The following is a 22,319-nucleotide window of genomic DNA, read 5'->3' on the forward strand; positions in this document are numbered from 1 at the left end:
GGAAAATTGAAATGAAACAGGTTATCGCTTCTTAAATCAAATTATGTTGGTTTACATTTCACGGGTAATTTCGCAGAATCGTGAATAATTGGCCGTAAGCCTATCCGCGAAGAGGCTGTACACGATTTGCGAACCCAGAGTCAACCCATGTCTCAGCTTTGGTCCGGCTGCGCACGGAGCTGGTCGTATTTCAATACAACAATAACCGATTGCCAATAACTAGTTCCATAATGATTCGTTTCTGTAACCGAAGGTGGGCAGCCTTTGTCTGTATACTTGCGGTCTCGGTAAGTCTTCGATTACAGATGTGACAAGCGAATCGCGTGGTTTTATACGTAGATAATGTTACTATGCAGACCTGAATTTGAATAAAAAATTATCTACGCAACTACTATAAATCGATGGCTACGTACCTAATAATTAAAAAAGTAAATTGAGCTTCGCGAAATGTAAGTCTTCGTAAACGGCACTTCTTTTCGTTACGCTTTATTGCGAAGTCAAATCTCAATAAGTGATTCTTGATGTGGTATCAAGTTCCTGGTTTTCGGATAATTAACGCGTATTCATTGCAGAGGAAATATTTCGCGGCAGGATGAGGAAAGTTCACTATCTTATTTCACCTTCCTTTGAGCGACGCCAATCTATCTGTGACGAAACATGCTCCACACATTGTATATTCATTTAATCGAGCCGATGTGTTGTAACGCTAAATTCTGTTACCCTCCGAGGAGGATTTACCGTTGAGACTTTGGCGCGATTCTCCACTTATTCTGAACACTAAACTATAACAAAATCAATTACGTTGGACGGCAGACGCGTTAGCGTCGAATTTCAAACAATCATACGAATCAAAAAAAAAAAAAAACCCATTCGAGACAGTACGGAAAATAACTAGAGAACCCGTTGAACGGCTGACTAGGCTCAGGTACTCACACGAACTGGTAGAGTGGCGGTATTCAAGGCAGCTAACGATAATTAAAGAATTAAAGAAAATAATGAAATAAAGAATAAACTCGAGTCAGGGAAAATGAACAGGTCAATCAGTCATACATTGTCGAGTAGGTTAGAGGTTCAAGACAGGCAAATTAAAAGGGCATCGATAGCGGTAGTTAATAAAACAGGCGGTAGTTGTTGACAGAAATTTCGATAGAATAGAATTAAACGGTAGCTTTGAAACGAGAGACGATAGTTAACAGCGAAAAATGAGCGTAGGTCGGAAGAAGCGATATAATCCAAGAATTTACTTTGAACTACACGTCACTGGGCGACGTGACCTTACCCAAGTTGCGAATGACGCTACGCGAATTATTATTCTGTTAATTAAAAACGAGAGTGAGAACTTTATTGCAATCGATGGAAACCAAAAATGACGATAGCTCGGGAGATAACGACGGAAGAATAAGACAAATTTACCATAAATTCTAACCAGTATGAAAGATTGACATTCATTAATAATTCACAAAAATCGGTAGCGTAGACGATAGACTAGAGTTAACGGTTAAGTACGAAAGATAATTTACAGGAGAGTTACTCATAAACGATAGAATCAATAGTTTACAATATTTAGGGATTCGAAGAATTGTACAAAGAAATCTTAAAACATAACTTTCAAGAGAATACAAAGTTATGAGAGAGTGAGAAATCCGGAGAGTTCGCAAAATAAAGAAATACACTAAACAACCCTCGATACAATAGTATCAAGAATAATACGCAGAACTTAAATTAACAAGGAAATACGATACGGTGGAAAGATACAGAGAAAAGAATAACAAGCAAGAATAATATAAGATTGCAAGTAGCAATAGAAAAAGGTGCGGCAGTATTTAGCGGCTAATTCTACGCTCGGTTAGACTCCAACGAACTCGATATACGATACAATAGGCAGGATATAAATGAAATGTAATAAGCAATACCAGAAACAAAATATAATAAGCACTACTGTCACAGAAAATTAAGAAACGGAAGATAGAGCCAATGGGGCTCGAGATACGATAGAAACTCATGAATAATCAGAAAAATTCATAAATACGAATGAATTAATTATTCGGCAGTTGCGAGGTCGCTCAGACACGAAATTAATTAATTACTGAAATCATGCAGTCACACGGCGACTTACCGCAACTCTAAGCCGCGGACCATGATTCACACAAAATCGGCATCACACGATGCAACCAAGGAAAGATAGATACAATAAGAAGGAAAATAGAAATTATGAGCAAAGGCGGAAGCCTTACCTTAATCGGTGACTTCGGGCACACAACACTGAATTTATTTTAAAAGAAGGTAATTTAAAGGAACGAACGAGGCTAACGGCAGTACAACGATAGAGGGTGGTAAATAAACGGTAGATAGAGTAACGGTAGAGCGATAAGGGAAAAGGAAGGATCGGTAGTTCGAAACGAGAGTATCGGGAGAATCGCATCTGTCTCCTAGCGAGTCAAGCGTAGAATAACAGACCGAGGTCGGATTTCGGCTCGCCGATCTCGCCGCTGTCGTGAGGGTGATTCTTCTTCCCTTTGATTGGTTGTTTGACCCCCACCATAATTAGGCCATCCCCCTGTGGCGAATATCGGTTACGGCTTGGTCACGCGTTGTCGAAGATTATCGCTAGATGCTGCGTAATGCGCTGCTCGCGATTTTCCTCATTGACACCAACTCGTGCGATTTATCAGCTGCTTCAGTTTACTGTCCAGGTTGTCTATCATTGGGGACATCCTTTGACAGAGGCATACGCAGAGTGACTCTCGGTCAAGGTTACCGATTGGAAAGTAACGCCTCATTGTTCGCTTGGACCAGCTTCTTGGTCGTGTAGGCAGTGGCCGGCTGCCCACGATGTGGAATGCAACTGCAAGCCGTGGACATTAATGACTCGCATGATTATAGTCCTTACTGATAGGAAGGCTTTATCAAGCCGGACGTAGTGATTTGGGGCCGGTAAGTCGGAAGATGGCAGACTACGGTCTGTCATGTATGCCATCCTCACGGCATCCGAGAAAGCGGGAGGCTGGTTTCTCCTTGAGAAGTGGTGCCCTCGGCTGTCGGAAGACTTTACATCCCTGTTCACCGGCAGTCGAGGGGATACGAGAGGTTCGGATGGATGTTACCCCAGGTGTTTAGAAGTACACCAAGGTAGCCAGTGCAGTCTTATGGGACCGTCGGTAGGCCAAGTTATCAGTAGTCGTCGTCCGAGTACTTTTTCAGCGTGCGCCGGAGCGCGAAATACAGAATTTACAAACAAAGAATTAGTTAAAGGCAGTTATTGCCTATTTTGTATCGAGTTCGATCGGAGTACCGCGCCAGGGGCGCGTTTCTTAGAGATTCCCTTCAGTTGTGTGCCCTTGTGACGGGCGGCTCTAAAACGCTGCGTTACAGTGTATTGAAGACTTGTCCCAACAGCGCGATAAATTGATTTTAATATTATTATTATTGTTGTTGTTGTTGTTGTTGTTGTTGTTGTTGTTATAACGAAAGTTTAACCGTATTGTAGATTGGAGTATTGCACGGCATGTCACACGTTGAATTTTACGAATATTACTCCCAATTTTTGGATGACATCGATAGACTGTGTGAACTGAGTGTTGACTACATCTCGTATGTCATTACGCGGCTGCTGAGCAGTAAAAAAACTGATAAATTGCAGATGGTGAGTTGGATTTACTAAGGCAAACAGCTTAACTCAATAAAAATGCAAATAATAATTTGTGCACTTACTTCTGTGGTAGATGTATAAATTTATAACGCTTTGTTTCAATTAAGCAGTTCAATTATAACGCGGTACGTCAATGCAAGTCAGGTCTTGAACGATTCGTTACCTAATTGTTGCTGCTGATAATCTATCGAAGAGTTGTAATGAAAATTGAAATAACCAAGCGAAGCTTGTGCGATAACTGCTTTTCGTTTCCTGGCATTATCAATTACACTGTGCCGAATCGCAGCTGTATTAATTTACATCATAACTGTATAATAGGTAAATCTCACTCGTGTGCTTTTAGAACCATTGATACCATTATTACAAGTACATTTCGAACAATATCCATACCGAGAAATCATATGAATAAACACAATAATTTTTTCCATGAATCTTTTTTCGATGTTATAGGTTAACGAGCATTACAACCTGATGGTTCAGAGAGCTCGGCCCTTGTTCACGCTTTTCGACGAAGACATACGGAGGCTTATCATATTCACAGACAACTTGGAGAGCATAGAAATGGTCAAGAAGTTCCTTTACTCTTACTTCAGACAGAGTGCAATCAACTTGATCGATCACTTGAAACGGGTCTACAACTTGTGACAATGCCTGTAGCTTAATAGATTTCTACCGTGTTGAAATTGATGAGTCTTCTTAGACGTGCAAGTTAAGATTTCACATTTGAATACGGCAGCTTGTTATTTTTGATTGGATTGCCAGGTGATGTTCGTTCAACTTCTGTACGGCTACGATGGTAAGCCAGATAGCTCAGCTGCTCACAAATGTATTACTAAGTGAAATGTAGATAGAGAGAAACCTTCCTACGATTTGTCAGTTAGAATCGCAACGTCGTTTCCTTCTTACAGGTGGCACTACAAATTTTTCTGTAAATCAATAAATCGTTGTGGAAAAACATACTCATTGTCAGTAACTTAGTAATGGCGCAGCGTGAAATTATTGCAAGTCGATCACCATGCGAAATTATCCTGTACACATGTGTAAGCTATTTTGTTATATCATTGGAGGTTACATGAATAAAACCGATAATTCAGTACAATACCGATAGCAGAAATTGTTCAGGGAACTAATCATTTGAACGTTGTTCAATCTTTCACCAAAGATTCTGAGTAGACGATTAACTGCAGGGACTTTGCTCACTTGTGAATAGGAATTCGATTTGTATCCACTAAATTCAGTCTGTAGAGAATTCCTGCAATACTTGCACGGTTCGTGGTGAATTACAACGTTCGATTCTTTTTTTCCAAGCTGCCAGTAGCAACGAGCTTGTTGTTTACGTCTAGATTTATCAGCTTCTGGTGTGTCAAATTTAAGAAGAAGAAAAACGAAAGTAAACGTTATTACTGACTGACTGGACATTTCGACTTTTAAACTTTGATCACATTGCAACCAGCTTTCGGTTAGAGATCCCGAGAAAAGTGAGTGAATAAAAAACTTTCCGTATAGATCGGTATCTATTTCACTGAGTCGATTCTGTAGAATCCAATGATGTATGACACGTCTGATGTATATAGATACATTGTAATTTTTCTCTTTTTCTTCGTTTAAATTACGTGTTTTTGATACTGCAACACAACGCCGCGACTTCAGTATGCAGCGTATGTTCATTCGCTGCGGTATCGTCAATCTAAACACAAACTCGTTCGTCGCCTGGAAAACGGTTCGTCGTCTTTTTGCTGAAAAGACGCGACCACTGACAGCGATCGAGAGACAGGAACGTTTTCGAGATGCATCCAATGAACTGATCTGTAAGTTTTTCATTCCATCTATGCGAGTTTTTATTCACTTTTCTTCCGCATTCACGTAACTCGACGTATTGCCTTTAGTTGTATGCCTGTGCAGTTGATCAGAAATTGCAGTAAATGTGTTTATTTTCAACAGCCAGTATAGCTCAGCCGCAAACAGCCGGTGGTTTGGCTTCGGAAATTTCACCAACTTCTGCCACGATACCTCTGACGGATGCCACGGTGTCGCAGCAAGCAAGTAACGTCTTTGAAATACCAGATGTGAGCGTATTGTCGGAAGTAACAAGAGATAAAACTCCCTTGCCTTTCGAAGACATACCGGGCCCGGTGGCTTTGAAGGTCTTTGAAAAATATTGGAAATACGTACCTCTGCTTGGTACGCAACTAATTTGCAGCCTGCTCATCAACAGATTAACTCTGGGTATGGTTTATTCAAAAATTCGAACTAAACGGTATTCAAAATTCGAATATACATTCATCTTTCGAACTCACTTTGCTCCGCGTGCAGCGGTTCAATAAACTTGGATGTGTCTACTGTGTACATGTTTATTCGAAATTTGAAGGTTTTTCGAGTTTTGAATAAATTGTCTCATTACTGTTTCTCCGCAAACCTGTAATAGTCACACGAGAGGCATCATCATTCACTCAAACTCTAGATTGAAGTCCTTGTAACAGTTGCCGTGCGTTAAAGAATTTTCACAATGATAGGTCAGCTGAAGTGGAACCGAAACGTGATGCCGTTGAAGTACTTGTTTAACCGGTACGGACCCATAGTTCGCATCCATGGACCCATTTCTGGTGACATAGTCATGATCCACAGGTGGGCAACGGCGATTTATTCTCGGTACTATGTATCTATGAACCGAAAAAAAATGTTCTGACACGTTTATGACCATTCACGCTAGGCCAGAACACATTGCTGAAGTTTACAAACAAGAAGGTGAGGCGCCAGTCCGAAGTGGTATCGACGTTCTGCAGCATTATCGGCTACACTACAGAAAATCCAGGCTACCGGGGCCGTTTACAATGTCAGTCGAGCAGGCATTCAGATGAGCACGTCCTAACCGACTAGAAAGATAACTCAACTGCATTACTTGAGATACGTTCAAATTAAGAATAACAATTCTGATCACTGAATCGTAGGCAAGGAACGGAGTGGACGGAGCTTCGAGCAAATCTGGACAAACCGTTCGCCCAGCAGCTGACCCGGTATTTTGGAAAACTCGAAATGACGTGCGACGAGCTCGTGCAGAGGATACGGAAAATCCGGAACAGGCAGGACGAGGTACACCGCTAATTGCATTTACATTTTGTGTCGGTAGTATTGCGAAAGTTGGAGGAAAAAACTGTGTTCTTATACCATGTGAAAAGGTGCCGGGCGACTTCGATCAGGACCTTTCCCGTTGGGGCATGGAGTCCTTTTCGATCCTGTTGCTAAATCGACGTTTGGGCTTCCTCGAGCCATCGGGATTAAATGCAGCGTCCGAACCGGCGAGAATAATCGAAGCTCTTACCAGTGCGCATCTATATCTCAGTCGCTGTGAGAGTGGTTTCCAAGTTTGGCGGTTCTTCGAGACGCCGTATATCAGGAAACTGTTCGCAGCCTGTGACGTTATTGATGGGTAGGTATGAATCGGAGTTTCCGTAATTTTGAAACTCTCGTCACCGCGGTCAGTAATCATTTTCTCACATTCTTCTTCGATGCTACATTATCAGAGTGATCGGGAAGTACATTCGACAAGCTCAGAACAAATTACGCAATCGATCAGCCTCCACCTACCAGGAGAAAAATTCAACCGCGGACAATGTCGAGGACAACGGTTCTCCAATCCTAGATAAGCTGATCTTGGATCAAGAGATGCAGCCTGACGATATATCAACTCTGATAATGGACATGATCATTTTAGGTGTTCAGGCGGTGAGTTAAGTCATTCTAATCACAAAGTTACTTTTACTCGGCTCCGTCGCTTATTATCTTTATCAAAAACTGCACCGCTACTTCGGTGGTACTAAAATTCTGCCACGCAATTTGGAATATAGATTCAAAATGTTTGTGAAAGTATACGAAAAACTAGGTTACGATCATTTCATATTTAAGTAGGTATCCCTAGTCGCGGTGATAGTTTAATAGTGATAGTAAGTACGCAATGTACTTTTAGACAACGAATAGCGAGGCTTTCCTCCTGTACTACTTGGCAAGGAATCCAAGAATTCAACGCCAACTGTACGAAGAGATTGGTGCTTTGATGCCGAGCAGAGGGTCGGAGCTGACCCAATATTCCTTGAAGAAAATGCCGTACCTACGTGCCTGCATAAAAGAATGTCTCAGGTGAATTTCCCGCGGTATCGACAACTGTCAGGAGCTATTATCTGTATACATGAAACGCATTTTTATCTCATTCGACAGACTCAGACCAGCATTCCCATACGTGACACGAGTTCTCCCGAAGTCTATAACTCTGCACGGATACGTGGTTCCGAAAGACGTGAGTATTCGCTTAGCAATGATCGAGGCGCTACGTACGACAAGCGATATTATGAACCAAATTTTCTGCAGACGTACGTCATAATGGCTAATCAGATATCGTCACACCGGGAGGAAAATTTTGAAGATCCGGAAAAGTTCAAGCCAGAAAGGTGGCTGTCGAATAACACGGAGCGTGGCGAACACCAAGCGTTCAGCTCTCTACCTTTCGGTTACGGGGTTCGATCTTGCTTGGGAAAACAGATGGCCGAGACAGAGATGATGCTGCTGACAGCAAAGGTTGGTCCTCGTTTCCAAATTAATACAAATACCAGGGTAGATTTACCTCGCCAGCTTGGAATTGACGAAAAGAGCGACCTTCTGTAACCTTGTACACAGCTGATCCGCGAGTTCAGAATCGAGTACGACTACGCTGACATCGGCAGTAACTACATGGTGGTCAACGTCCCCAACAAACCGCTGCGTTTCCGTTTCGTGGACAGAGACTAGCAGCATTCACCTGGGCGTCGGAGCCCGCAGATGTATTGAGTGAAGAGACGTTGTGAGGGTGAGCAGCGAACAACGTCACGTGAAGCTGAACTATCCATTTCCGATGTGTCGGTACTGGAACCATTTTTTGCAATCGAACTGATTTTTCGGAATGAGTGTTGTTGCAGCATGCTTTTATACAAAGCCGTTTCACTTGTTATTGGAATAAAAACTGTGTTTGCCCTTTGTGCTCAGATTTTCATTAAAACATGTTTTTTCACCGCCCGGACGATGGTCAATTAGAATATATCACTGAGAGTAATGTGGTTCGATGATCTTATCTGGAGACATTTCATGACTTTCTCATGCCTTCTTGGAAACATTGAAATCGTGTGGATCAGAAAGAGTGACACAAATAAGTCTAAATTACATTTCTAATGATATGGTTCGGTTGAATGAACTAACTTCAATAGTTGATCAAATTGGTCGTAGTACTCCGTGATAATAGTAAAAAACGCAATAGTCAAAAATTTTCTCTGTTATTTACACGGGCGCCGACTGAAGATATGTAAAGACTCACAGCTCTGGGTTATTTTGCGTAACACTGCCGAGTCTGGCCGGGTTTAGGGGTATTAGTAGTGTCACGTATTATCAACCAAGCAATTGACCACGCCGGTGAAATAAGTTCTGCTTTACCAATATCTGTCGCATGTAAAATGTTGGTGAAATATTGGTGATTGGGTTTTAATTGAGAAAAATTACACAAGTGCTTGAATAAGTATAAAAATGAATGTTGAAAATGTGTCTATCGTGAGGTTTGTTGCAAATTAACTGGAATAAAGAGAAAAAAGTTTTGCGAATTCATTTACAAAATTTTTATAAGTTGTTAACACTGTCTTTCAATAATACACCTTTTTGGAAATGTGACGAGAAATAGCTAGAAAAAAATGTATTTTACCTTCTATATAATATTGACGTACTCATCAACCATATTTTTCCTCTAAACTGTTGAAATGTTATACATTGATTATTGCAATTCATAGTTTTTCATAGTGCTAAAACCAATGGGAAAAAATCTTTTTTTCACAGGGCAAATTTTAGGATATTCAGAATTACATAAATGACGATAATGGATTTAATGTTGCTTGTTTGGTAATACGTGAAACTGCCGATACCCCCAAACTCGGCCAGACACGGCACTGTAACGAAAAATAACCCAGGGCTCTGAGTCTCTATATGTCTTCGAACGGCCGATGCAATAGAAGGAACAAATCGATATTTTTATGGATACCACACATTCGTCATTTAGTTGAATTGGAAGAACATTTATTTGAACGAAATTGATGTACATTCTTAGACTAAAACAAAACGATTGATTGGAATGTTCCTTCAATTCGGCAATCGAGATAATTTTTTTGAACCGATCAACTCGATCACACAAAAAGCAGCACTTATTTTTAGCAATGCATCGTTTGTTCGAATGATGAAAATGTACTGATCTATAACCTGTTGCGTTTTTCGTTTCGAAATTGGGGTTAGTTGACAAATACATTCATTTTCTCATGTCAACCAAACATGATAGATGCAATACTTTATTCACTCACAGCAAGTACACTCCAGTTATCAAACATTGGTAGTCTTTATTTAACCGCAAACATTAGATATAAATAAAATATTTATATCGAACAGGTATTTTGGTCATTAAAGGTTTTTCATGCGTTTATTCGTTCAATGATCTTGAATTATGACTTGATCCAACAAATATGATGAATTAATCAAATATTTGTTGGATCGAAAAGTAAGATATTCACATAAACAAAATGATTGTTGAATCATCTACGTAATACGGGTCCTTGAACTACATGTTTTACCGTTTCAACATCCTTGTACTTGACTCAACTTGTTATTCAATTCAGATAATTATTTTTCATTTAATTCCTGTAACTGAAAATATTGTCGTATTTACCTGATATTCTCTTAGCCACCCATAACCGCCCGATTTAGTTAACTGAAACGATTTTCGTTTGATTCAACAAATTTTCTCTATCAATACAGTTATCGAAAAATCGCAATTAAGCGGTGTTGGGTCCAGTTACCTTTAATCATGACTGAAGTTTAGTTTTTCATGCTATCTAAATATGAATCATTAAAATTTCCATCAAGTGGATTTTGCTGCTTCGCGTATATTGGTGAGGCGATTGAGAAAATGATACCACACATCGACGAGTCCCCGGAATGCCGGAAATCTGAGGATGGCATTTTCAGCAACAGAACTTCACTAAATGTAAATAAGATTGATGAAAACCCAATTAGGATTAGGAAAAGTGTCGTTTAACCGCTTTGTTTGATTAGATCGTACTGTGGTGCCTCAACAATTTCCTCATTTCCATAAGGCATGCCTCTGATTGATGGTTTTATATTTTGTCGAAACTCGGTACAGCTTCAAAATGATGAAATATTAGAATTGGCACTCTGAAAAAAGGACATAGTAGTTTTAAGCGTATCGATACTCGCATTAAATTTTACTTCTCGGTAATATACGATCATGAATCCTTCAAGTTCCATTCGTTTCGAAGCTGGTAACAAATTATACACCCGTCACAGTTTCTTTCAATCATCGAAATGATCGTGAGCATTACCGCTGTATACGATTTCCGTTCACCCACCATGAGGCATTGCTATTCAAAGTACCAAAGTCCTAGTATTTGAAATATCAATGAGTTAGAAGAAATTGCGATGATCCGTGGTAGAAAAATGTCCACAATCTGAAATTTTTCAAACGACGTTCTTCCAATGCGATGCATGATAAAGGAATCATTTTATCACTCTACAAATGCAACTTACCTCACTTTCACCAATTAGACGAAAAGGGCAAAATCGAAGACAATTCAGTTTCTGAATATCCTGCATTAGGTTCTTACGGCAGCTTATATACTTCAGCTCAGCGTATCATTACTAACAATCAGCATGACTAACAAATTTCTCAGGTAGCCGAGATGGTGGCGTTGGAAGCAATAAATGTACAGTCTTAAACGGTATCTGATTTCATTCATTCAGATTATTACATATTCCAGGTAAAATTGACCCTTCGTACAAACTGCTTGACTCCCACAAAGCATATCGAGCAGAGCGTTTAACTAATCAGAATTGATTTTATCAGGAAGGTAAAACAATCAGCCGTAAGTAATTTTATACTCTATAGAGAGAGCAATTCATACGAGCGATATGTTCGTGTACACCTTATCGTTAACCACAGGTCATTGAACGTCTCAAAACGGTTAAAAGACTTCCGCGATAACGTATTAGGCGAGAAACTATGAATATTTTGAAACATTACAAAATTTGAAAGAATGTAATGAAATATTTACGCGACATTGTACAGTGAATATCTCGCTTGAAGAGTATCGGGTAAATGTTATTTTCAATGATTTAAAACGTCTTACCAACTTTTGCTGCAAAATACTTTGGAATCATTTCAAATATAATAAGTTCGATTATCTTTTCGTTTACGTATAAAATGTAGAACGAACGTGTTACTAAGATTAGAAGCTACACGACTGTCTTAAAAGACGGTTCATATATATTGGAGGTTTTTTTCAATCAATTGATTTGGTTTGAATTAATAATTGGGAAAAGGACTAAAATCATAACGAGAGGGCAAAGTTGTTTCACGTCGCGTTGGTTTGGGGATGATTTTCCTTTATTTAGTAACTGCACAATTTCATTTAGTAAACATCCATGATCAAGACTTCCTACTGGTTTGCTATTATCTATCGTCACTCACAGAATAGCGTAATATCGAATGATATACGGGATTTTGATCTGAGTGAACTATCGATCAACGTTCTACCGGTGAACGTTTTCCCGTCGGGCCTTGCCTAAGTAACAGCGATAACTCGCAGGGTTGTGGGATAGGAGAAACTAGCCGACATCGTCTGTGAAAATGAATTTGAAATAAACATTATGTGTACTTCAAATATTCTAACTCAAAGATTACAGAATCGGAGGCGAGGATCAATTCGAAAGAACTTACGGATCCGTAGAGTTCAAGTGACAAGATGGTAAGCAAGCCATCAATCGGTATGACCGCCGGGGATTTAGCTCGGAGCATGACAATTAACAAGTCTTGAAGCATACCGGACGGTTTTCCTACCCAGGCACAGCCGTAGGCTGCGTATCCGATTTTCTCGGTCTGTAAGTGAAAACAACGGGTGAGGTGCACGGAATAAAATGAGACTCAAAAATAGTTTATCCATGATAACTTCAAAGATAATCGGTTGTTCACGATTTTCTGAATAATTTTATTGTTATATCGATTACCTTGTCGATTAGATTGTCTGCTGGCCAGGTGAATAAGAAGAGTTCCAAAGCGGAAACCAACTCGAAGAAAACATACTTCGCCAGTATGTGCACGGAGAGAAAAATCTGAGAAAAATTACCCTGCTGTTACTATAATCGTGATGTAAAAGACACCTAATGCAGTTTCAATTGATGCATGTTACAAAAATTATGGGTTTTTATGAAAAAAATTACTACCTTGCTTGGAAACTATGTATTTCGGCAGCAAAAAATTTAAAATGTGACGGCGCATTTTTCTAATGCAGCACCGTAAAAATGTGGACCTTCTAATTTTTCATCGGCTCCCACAAAAAATATACTACGCATTTAAAAAAATAAAAAATATCTCTCACAATCATTGAATTTAAAATGTAATAGCGAATTTTTCAAATGCAGCACATTAAAAGTTCGAGTTTTCAAATTTTTGTGGCGTGCACATGCATGGAAAAAGCATCGATGTAACGCCTTTAAACTCCGCTAGGCAGCGCTGACACATGCATATTGTTATGCAAGGGGCCTATAACGGATACATGACGCAAACGAACGAGATTACAATCTTTATTTTTCATCCATATAAAACGAATTGCCTAATTTCATAGTTCGCGTTTTTCTTATGGTTGTCGCTGCAGACTTCTACCAAGAATCGTGACGACTGTTTCTCCATTTCTCATTTCTATACAGGATATACGAAGACATTTTGAGACACCCACCGTCACAGAAAATGTAAGTTGATGAGTTTTATCATATACTATGTTCCTGAATTATTGAACAATTCCATTTTATTGAAAAAGTATACACTTGTAAGAATACTTCATCGTTTTACATATTAAAAGGGCTGCAAAGATTTCGATGAAAATTATGGATTTAAGTTTTTTTTCTATATTTTTCAAGTGAAACTTGACATACAGGATGAATATTGTTTGCGTTGACCAGAGAAAATTAATCATTCGCGGAGAAAAATAATAATGCACGGAGGAAATTTTTCTCTGGTCAATGCAAACAATATTTATCCTGTAAGTCAAAGAATAATTTTGACACCTTCTTATAATTTTTCTAACGCTGGCAGTTCTCATCACGTTTATTGGAAAGCACGGTAATATTTTCCAGAAATCCCTGTAAAAATTCAAAGTTTTTTCTCTCCGTGTAGACCTACACGGAATCTACAATATTTCGTAGTACATAAGAAACGAACATTAGAATTATCTATATTTGGTTTATTCACTGAACGCAATATGAGTAATCAGGTACAGTCTCAAACTTACACGGATAAGTACGAAGCCTCCTGTGATAACGGCGAAAACTGCAATAGTAGTGACTTCCAGAGCCATATAACGCGTCGCGAGTTTCAGTTTATCCACGTATCTGAAGACAGAGGAAAATGGTTTACGAACTGGATTCATAGCCTCCTCACGATCGCACCGATCGTTAGCTGAGAGTAATGGAATAGCGAAGAGCTCAGTTTGTAACATGACGTCACCAAAGACGCAAAGTTTCTTAGTGTTTAGTAGTGTTTCTTTGAGTAATTATTGTCTAATCCCTGTGCTTACAAATAGCAATGACTCAACCCCTGTGCATAATCGGAAAATTGACATAAATTTAAGATTGTTCAGTTCCTTAACATGACCAATACCCCAGTAAACATGAGCCGGTTAAAATGTGGTTGAAGAAACGTTAAGGTCGTATAATTATGGTATAGGTAGAAAATATTACCGTGTTCGATATACGGTAATTTTTCAGTAAAATATTAATCGTTGTCTCTCCACAAATATTATACGATTTTCATTACACGTACATTTAAACAACGGTTTCTAGACTAATAATCAACGTTTTGTTTACTAGTTCAATTGCTAATTTAAATTCGTTAAAAACCGGTATATTTGTATATATTAAAATACAAATTTTCTACGTTTCATCGTCAACGTTTTGTTGTGGTAAGCGAGATTCGTAGTATAAACGTGTGGTAAAACCGTTTATATTTCTAGTCTTATGAACAGTTAATATACATGTTTTATTCCTTCACCGGTAACACAAGTTTAACGTTTCATTCACTGCGTTTCTACAACATTTAAACAACGGTTTCTAGACTAATAATCAACGTTTTGTTTACTAGCTCAATTGTCAATTTAAATTCGTTAAAAATCGGTATATTTGTAGGTATTAAAATACAAAATTTCTGCGTTCCATCATCAACGTTTTATTGTGGTAAGCGAGATCCGTAGTATAAACGTGTGGTAAAATCCATTATATTTCTAGTCTCATGAACAGCTAATATACATATTTTATTCCTTCACCAGTAACACAAGTTTAACGTTTCGTATAGTTACCATACCTTGCCAATATGTTCTCATTAATTGTTTAATAATTAAGTCAATACACTTTTGATCTACTGATCACATGTAATACGTGAAAATTACGTCGTACATAGACTTGTCATATCGATACACAGAATTATATACCTACTCGGGCCGAAACGTAAACAAGATTTGTTTCGTACCTTTCTGACCTTCATATCCAAGAATACTACCCTTTTCAACATAGTGAGGGCAGGAATCAACTTTTACATCATTTACTTACATATTGCGATGTTTGAATTCGGAACTATAATCATTATATTCAAGTTTTTCTCATGTTAGCAGTGACTAAAATTCAACGTTTTGTTATCCTCCTCAGCACGTTTTTCTGATTACCTTAAATTTTGTAAACAACTGGTCATTCGATTTCCAATCTTTTTTTTCATTCGATAAACTAGTAAGTATCATCAAAAATATGAAAAAATTCAGGTGACATAACACTAGAAGTGATAATTTTATTCTACGTAATATTGTAAAGTAGAACAATATGTTACCTCCATTTTTTCAAATTCTTTTCCTTGTGTTATTGTTAATTCCCCAACATAGGAAAAAAAGTTGAAAAATCGATGAACAGATTTTTTTACAAAGGTCACCAAGAAATTACGTAGTTGAGCATATAAGTGCATCCCTTCGCGGCGTCTTTATTAATTGTAAAACATACGTTTTCCTATACCATAATGTATATATTGGAATAACCCATGCTAGGAAAGCGAGTGGCCGTAGATGAAGCTCGTGTACCATGGATGTTACATATACGTATAATGAGCGCATGTGTCAAACGACAAGCGGTCGCGAAGAATCGAGAATGTCCTAGCGTGAAATACTCGCGCCTTTTCTTCTGCCTCTGATTGGCTCGCTAGGTCAGCGTGTTGTAACTCGTACGGTTCCTGCACGCTGAGAGCCGATGACGACGCGCCAGAATGCCCCCCCACCACCGTTCGCGAAGGCTCTCAGCTCACGCGATCAGTGAATCAGTCTAATTTGACCAACTTCCGAGGTCAGTGCACGTCCGTGTTTATGTGAGCCTTCGATATAACTGATCTATGCAATGTAGGTATTTTTAAAAGACTGTGTATATATTACATCCCAGTCAAGTTTCACGGATTAGCAGTGATATCAGGAAAGTTAATACTCCAACTGCGGTCCAATATTGGTTAAAACTTGCGTACTGCGTACCTAGAAGACGCCCTCTATAGCATCTGTGTTCTGTGTTGAAATAATGTGCCAATACTTTTTATTATTTTACTTTGTCAGGATTGTGATTTTTTACCTAGTCCCGAGATGAAAGTTAACAATTTTCCTCGTTAGGGTATAATCATTGTATGATTATTTTGTTTCATGTTTTATTTGTTATCAAACCTCTTGTATCGGATATAAGTTTTTGTTTGTTCATGTTTACTTAATTTTACCATTTGCTATACTTCTATACTCTTGTGAGTACATCTGTACAATTGAGGTATGCGTATATGTAAAAGACTGTATGTTTATTTATACATCCCAGTCAACATTCACACAGTTACATCGTTGGCATAATAAAATGTCCGCATCAACGATACAGACAAACTGGTATATATGTATAAAAAACTACTGTTATGTTTCAGATACATTGTTAAAGCGGATATTTCGATACGTGTGCAATGTAACTATTGTCATTGTTGCCTTGGATGAAAGTACCTTATAATAAATATATATCATGTTTCGCAAAGGTGTGTGCTTTATCTCATTTAGTTGTCCTGTATTTCTCATAAGAATACATAGGTGTGGATGTAAAATAATTAATATCATTTAATTGGTGCAAGTTACCATTACTGAAATAGCTAAGAATGTGAGCGTTGCTGTATCATCTAACCCCTGAGATAAGTCCATATTGACCATACAAGAAGCTTTTAACAGCTTGTGCATTAATATAGTACATGAAAAATTATACCGAAAACATATTCTCAAGTTGGTTGTTACACGTTTATCGGAACCGCGTGATATTCGATTAAGTGTATTCAATTAAACGTATAATAATTGTTTACGGATATCGTTTTTACGTTAAATCAACACACATTAAGTACGTGTATTATTATAAAAAAAATTTTCCAATGAACACGCTTATTAAACGTGTTTGAACCACGAAAAATGGTGGCTATAACAGGTATATATTAAACGTCTACGTTAACATTTAAATTGCGTTCTTTCATACTTGTTTCATTACGTTTCCGAAAACCGTAATTTCGACGTTTACTTCAACCGTGGAATATCCGGATCATAATCACTAACAGAAAACGTTGATGAGCGCAGTCGAAAAAACCTATATCAGGGCGGACATTTTTCACGAGAAAAAACGTATGTGCTGAACGATTATTCAACTATATACAACGTTATTTTTCGACGAATTTCTTACGATTTATTTACCAGCAATGTTTATTGGGACGTTGGAAAGAATGATTCTGCAGGCTAGGCGTGAATTGAGTAATTGATCATTATGACCTTATGAAAGGAATTATCGTAATGATAACGGACATCGTTAAAACATTGATTTTGAGTGGTTTCAAATAGGGGTCGTCCATTAATTGTGTGACAGGCAAAGAGAGAGGGAAGGGGTCCACAAAGTGAGAAAAGATGATGCGTGGTGGAGGGGGTGTCATAAGATTCGTAACACCACGTGTAATCTAAAACATTATGACAACTGAATATGGCTACGGGTGAAATGATCCTCGGACATATGCAATATAATTATGTACGTTATTTTGAAGTTTGAAATTGTTTGTATTCGCATTTCCGCGGCACCCGTGGCTTTATTCAAAACATTCGCGCATCGTCTTTTCGGCTAGGCTTAATATTTACACACCGAAAGACCGATAACGTCTTGATTCGACGCTAACTTTCGCTCCTTGATAGTCGTTTTATTTTAGTTCTACTATTTATTTGTCATTAAAAATAAGCAAATTACACAACACTCCATTTGATAAACAATGAAGACGATGCTCTATGGTCGGACGAAGATATTGACACTTCCAATTTTCTTATCGCCATTCAAAACGATAACGAAGTGGATGCTATGTTAATAGTGAATTAGATTAAATTTTTTTCAACCAAAAACAATATAAGAATATACATTTTTTGTCTATCAATTTTCATTACCCAGATATTGTCCAAGTACGTACAAATTGTGAATTTATTTTCAAAAGTAAGAAATGAACAATAATATTAGGAATGCTCATTGCGAATATCAAATATGCCCTTGTACACAATTTAAACAATTGTGTACTCTCAAGAGGTATACGAAAATGAATCTCACTTTATCAGATATAGATGCTTTCGGATGCAGCGTTGAACGTCACTCGGAGTAGTTGCCCATTGAAATTCTAATCCCAGCATTTCAAATCTGGCACCGGCATACCACAGTAGAATTGCGAACATAAAGTCGAGTATTGCCATGCATCCAACCTGGGCTATGATCACACTGTGCGAAGCGTACAGAATCATCCAAAGCCATGTTGGCTCTAGTGAAAATGGATAATCTGCGGCTCCTGGTAGAGGCTGTGAAATTAACAGTGGTCCAAGGATGTAGGCGATTGGACCGAGCATGCAGGAAACCATTACGGTCGTATTAGTCCGGTCAATTTAGACATTTCGAAACACAATAATTCCGACAGAGCTGAATTTTGGTAGAGACCTTGGGTTTACCATTATAAAGAAAAAGAAAAAAGTCCCCATCGATACCGTGTGTGCTAAAAAAGTTATTAAAGGTCAAAGGTCAAAATTTTCGGGTTTTTCGATTTTTCTCGTTAACGGTTAATTTTATCAAAAAAATAGTTCAGACCAAAATTGTAGATCGTAAAATTACCCACAAAAATGGTCTCTGTACTCTTTTTCCTAAGAATCATCATTTCTGAGATATCGCGATTCTAAAAGTCGAACGAGTTACATTCTATATAATATGCACGCATATTGTATGTGTCACGGATATACATAATATATGTATAGTATATATACTGACATACATAGTATATATACGGATATACATAGTATATATATACATAGTATATATTAGACTGCCTCAAAAAAAAAAAAAAACAATTTTTTTTTTCGACCTCCAGCTTCATGAAATCATAGTTTATAACATAAATATTTGATCTTGCTTGATCAGTATTTTTATGTCTAAATTGACCGGACTATATGAGAACGCAGACATTTGTCCACGTACTGCTGAATTAATTCCAGTTCCTTGTCGTTTGCTTTATCCAGAAATTCCTGCATCTCGGCGATCAGGTACTAATCAATGGTTCCCAGATTTAATACACACGACATTTTTCAATTTTAAAACGAATTACTCATAACTATTTCGATTCGTTTCCTGAATAACAAAGGTCGTATTCAAACAAGTTATTTCCATGATAACTAGACGGTAACTGAATTCACGCGTTCTATTATAAGTGAATCACAAAAGCTACCGAAATCAGAAACTATGTTCAAATATGAAAGTGATTTTAAAAAAACTCGATTGGTTATTGAAGTATCAATGCATTCGAAGGATAGCCAATTTGGCATTATAAATTTCATCAAAATACGGCAAATATTAGATTCCCAACCTCGCGAATTGTTTGCCGAAAGTGTTTGCTGGATAGTTATGAGTTTTTGTTGACTAAAGGTTGGTTCTAACAAAATTTTACCCTTGGATAATGAGAGAGTTGTGTTGAAGTTAATTCAAAGCATGAATTGAAGATTTTTTTTCACAGATACAAATTTTATTCTTGCAAATATCGTGTAAAACCGATTCTCTTTTCACAAAGTTGACACCAAGTTAATCCTTGAATAGAATCGTACAGTTTACAGTTCTGAATATCAGCCCCGACGACAAGGATCAACCGCCTTTAAACTCAGGGAACCCGCCGATGGCATCATTAACACTGCATTCGTTAATCATTTTATTTAGAAACTATACACTGTATCCACATACCTGCAGACCTGGAGCTTCTATTTTGCAGATCAACATTTTGAAAATCGTAGAGTACAAGGCACCAATCTCTGACAAAGCTCTAATCATGACGTCGGGGTCGCCACTGTGGCTATAAACGTTGTAAAACCAGCCGTAAGAATTGCTTATGGCGTGGAGGATTGAAAACCACCAGCGAAAGTTATGCAACGCGACATTCAAGCGGGAGACTCCTCGCGGCAACGGCCAGGAAGCAATAGGAGCTATTGGATATCTGGTAACATTGATGGCAGTCCGGAGCGTGACGCGTTGCTTCATAGAGACCTTTTTTACGCGACTTGTTTCTAGATAATTCGCGATGCTGACCAGTCAGTGATCAGCTGAGGGCAATTATTCTCAGATGAGCTCGCAAAACGAGTCAGAAACCTGGAGCGCACCACCAATTTCTCTGAACGCTTCGAGGTTCGAGAAGGAATTACAGTCTTGGCTTTCGTGCTAGGTGCAATCGATGTACAGTATCTTTCATATTTGAAAGCTATTCATTCAGCCCAAGAATAGCCTGGGAATTACTTGCTTCCGATTGGCCGATTCCAGGGTGCGAAAGGGAGGTTCCCGCATCTTAATTCAAATGGACTCCTACGACGAATACGGTAGTCTCTGCCAAGTTTTTCACTCGTTTCAAAACTTGCCGGTCTGACGTCTGCAGAAAATTATATCTCAACCACTCACCTATTATTACTGCGTACTTATATCGGTTCAGAAACCCTTTTTTAACATGGCATTAACTTGTTTCACACGTACACGGAGGCATACGTTCCTTCTCTCTTGAACCGACGTCACCTTACGTACACAGGCACAGTTAGAATGGTTCACATAAACTTTAACCATTTGTACGTCGACCCTCGGCTATATGAGCGGTTTTTCAAACTACAGGATCAAAAAATCGGCAAAAAAAAAAGAAAGAATGAAAATTCAACTAGTATTGCGAATGGCATGGAACTCAAATCTATCCAAATTCTCTGGTTTGTAACCGTTCATGTAGATTCTAACTAAATTCTTCATTTAACGGATTACATTTTCGTCATTTGGTCGACGAAAAATATTGCAAGTCTGACAAATAAAAGCTTACTGAACGAAACCAGAACTTCTCGATATAAGTGAAAACGTTTATTCGCAAATCTAGGCATTATTGCATGTTAACAGCGGGCTTCCCGACCAGGACTACTTTGCACAGCTGAACAAGCAAACTGACAGTGGCACCATCGACGCAGATATTACACTACTTCCAAAATGCGTGGTGAACCGAGCCAAGCAATTCTACTGGCAGAGTTAGCATCTTCATGAACTTTTCAATCGTCATTACCAAAAGTATGTACGTGTTCGTGATGTGATGAATCGAGCACTTCAATCACTACGGTGTTATTATTCGCACATGAGAGATGACCTGGAATTTTCGCTGAACCTACAGCATTTCAAGATATTTTTATCAAGAAATGGTATTTTTGATGAAAATTGCACTTTTTCACTCGTATTATCGCCCAAATCTGCGCCCTCCCCCGCCGCTCCTTACCCTCTTCTATGAAACGCGAATCAAGCATCATTTACCATTCTTGAACTGAGAATTTTCCTGTTCGAGTAAACGTCAAACAGATAAGACTGATCGCGCACGAAAGCCGTTCTTTAAACCCACTATAAACTCTTTCCCTCTAATACTCCTTGAATGAACGTCCCTATGTTTTAAGCATCGCAACTGTAGAATATAATCCATGACGCATCATATCTTGAAATCAATATCGTAAAATGTCGAACGAAACGTCAAATCGTACACCCTCAGAGTGTGAACATGAGAAAACCATTCGTTCTTGATCTACGTATTTTTGTTTGTATTACTGTGTATCGAATTATTACCTGAAGCCTTTCACAAATTCTTCTTCATGTTATTCGTCACACAAAATGTAAAAAAAAAAAAAAACCACTTGATGCCACCTTATTCAATATATTTAAATCTGTATCGTTGTGGATCATTGGTACATTATACAATAAATTATGTGCGAGATTAGACTATGACCAATATTACTGATCTATTTTCATAAAAATATTTTGAACTGCTATATTACCAATATTTTAGAGATTCAACTACCCATGTATTACCCGCATCAGCAGAATGCTCCCTCTGTTCGTACACTGCAACTAGCCAGTCCCTTGCATCCTTCCCGCCATATATTCACACTCTCAGGTCATCAGGTCATCATCGTTCGGCCAACATCTAAATTCACGTCTCTTCCCTTTCTCCTCCTCT

The 22,319-nt window shown here is 38.3% G+C and overlaps 4 protein-coding genes across 8 annotated transcripts in view; 2 read left to right on the top strand and 2 right to left on the bottom strand.

Moving 5' to 3' along the window:
- The window catches only part of LOC124221122 (rRNA 2'-O-methyltransferase fibrillarin-like), a 292,337-nt gene that overhangs the window by 212,568 nt on the left and 57,450 nt on the right, over window positions 1-22,319 (bottom strand). The window lies entirely within an intron of this gene.
- Window positions 153-4,974, top strand: LOC124222155 (uncharacterized). 3 transcript variants are annotated; one of them, XR_011177500.1, is made up of 4 exons: window positions 153-287; window positions 3,488-3,643; window positions 4,100-4,445; window positions 4,958-4,974. XR_011177500.1 is itself a non-coding variant. In XM_046632823.1 (3 exons), exons 1-3 carry the CDS (start codon window positions 231-233, stop codon window positions 4,292-4,294), a joined length of 408 nt encoding a protein of 135 aa, XP_046488779.1. In that variant the 5' UTR covers window positions 153-230; the 3' UTR covers window positions 4,295-4,608. The 3 variants fall into 3 exon arrangements, 1 of the variants encoding a protein (XP_046488779.1); XR_006883945.1 differs by lacking the exon at window positions 4,958-4,974 and adding an exon at window positions 4,558-4,608; XM_046632823.1 differs by lacking the exon at window positions 4,958-4,974 and having other exon boundaries at window positions 4,100-4,608.
- On the top strand, window positions 5,021-8,653 carry LOC124222117 (probable cytochrome P450 12a5, mitochondrial). Of its 3 annotated transcripts, none has more exons than XM_046632738.2 (12): window positions 5,021-5,127; window positions 5,300-5,457; window positions 5,591-5,875; window positions 6,163-6,274; window positions 6,360-6,482; window positions 6,598-6,739; window positions 6,826-7,076; window positions 7,171-7,372; window positions 7,614-7,783; window positions 7,862-7,940; window positions 8,012-8,218; window positions 8,318-8,653. In XM_046632738.2, exons 2-12 carry the CDS (start codon window positions 5,301-5,303, stop codon window positions 8,426-8,428), a joined length of 1,839 nt encoding a protein of 612 aa, XP_046488694.1. In that variant the 5' UTR covers window positions 5,021-5,127; window position 5,300; the 3' UTR covers window positions 8,429-8,653. The 3 variants fall into 3 exon arrangements, with proteins under 3 accessions (XP_046488694.1, XP_046488696.1, XP_046488695.1); XM_046632740.2 differs by having other exon boundaries at window positions 5,591-5,830; XM_046632739.1 differs by lacking the exon at window positions 5,021-5,127 and having other exon boundaries at window positions 5,271-5,457.
- LOC124222135 (odorant receptor 67a-like) lies at window positions 12,101-20,476 on the bottom strand. Its single transcript, XM_046632780.2, has 6 exons — window positions 20,045-20,476; window positions 18,383-18,624; window positions 14,008-14,107; window positions 12,728-12,832; window positions 12,441-12,599; window positions 12,101-12,342 (listed from the first exon to the last, which is right to left on the bottom strand). The coding sequence occupies exons 1-6, from the start codon at window positions 20,336-20,338 to the stop codon at window positions 12,286-12,288; spliced, it is 957 nt and encodes a 318-aa protein (XP_046488736.1). The 5' UTR covers window positions 20,339-20,476; the 3' UTR covers window positions 12,101-12,285.

The sequence above is a fragment of the Neodiprion pinetum genome, chromosome 6 (genome assembly GCF_021155775.2).
Source record: "Neodiprion pinetum isolate iyNeoPine1 chromosome 6, iyNeoPine1.2, whole genome shotgun sequence".
In the NCBI taxonomy this organism is placed as follows: domain Eukaryota; kingdom Metazoa; phylum Arthropoda; class Insecta; order Hymenoptera; family Diprionidae; genus Neodiprion; species Neodiprion pinetum.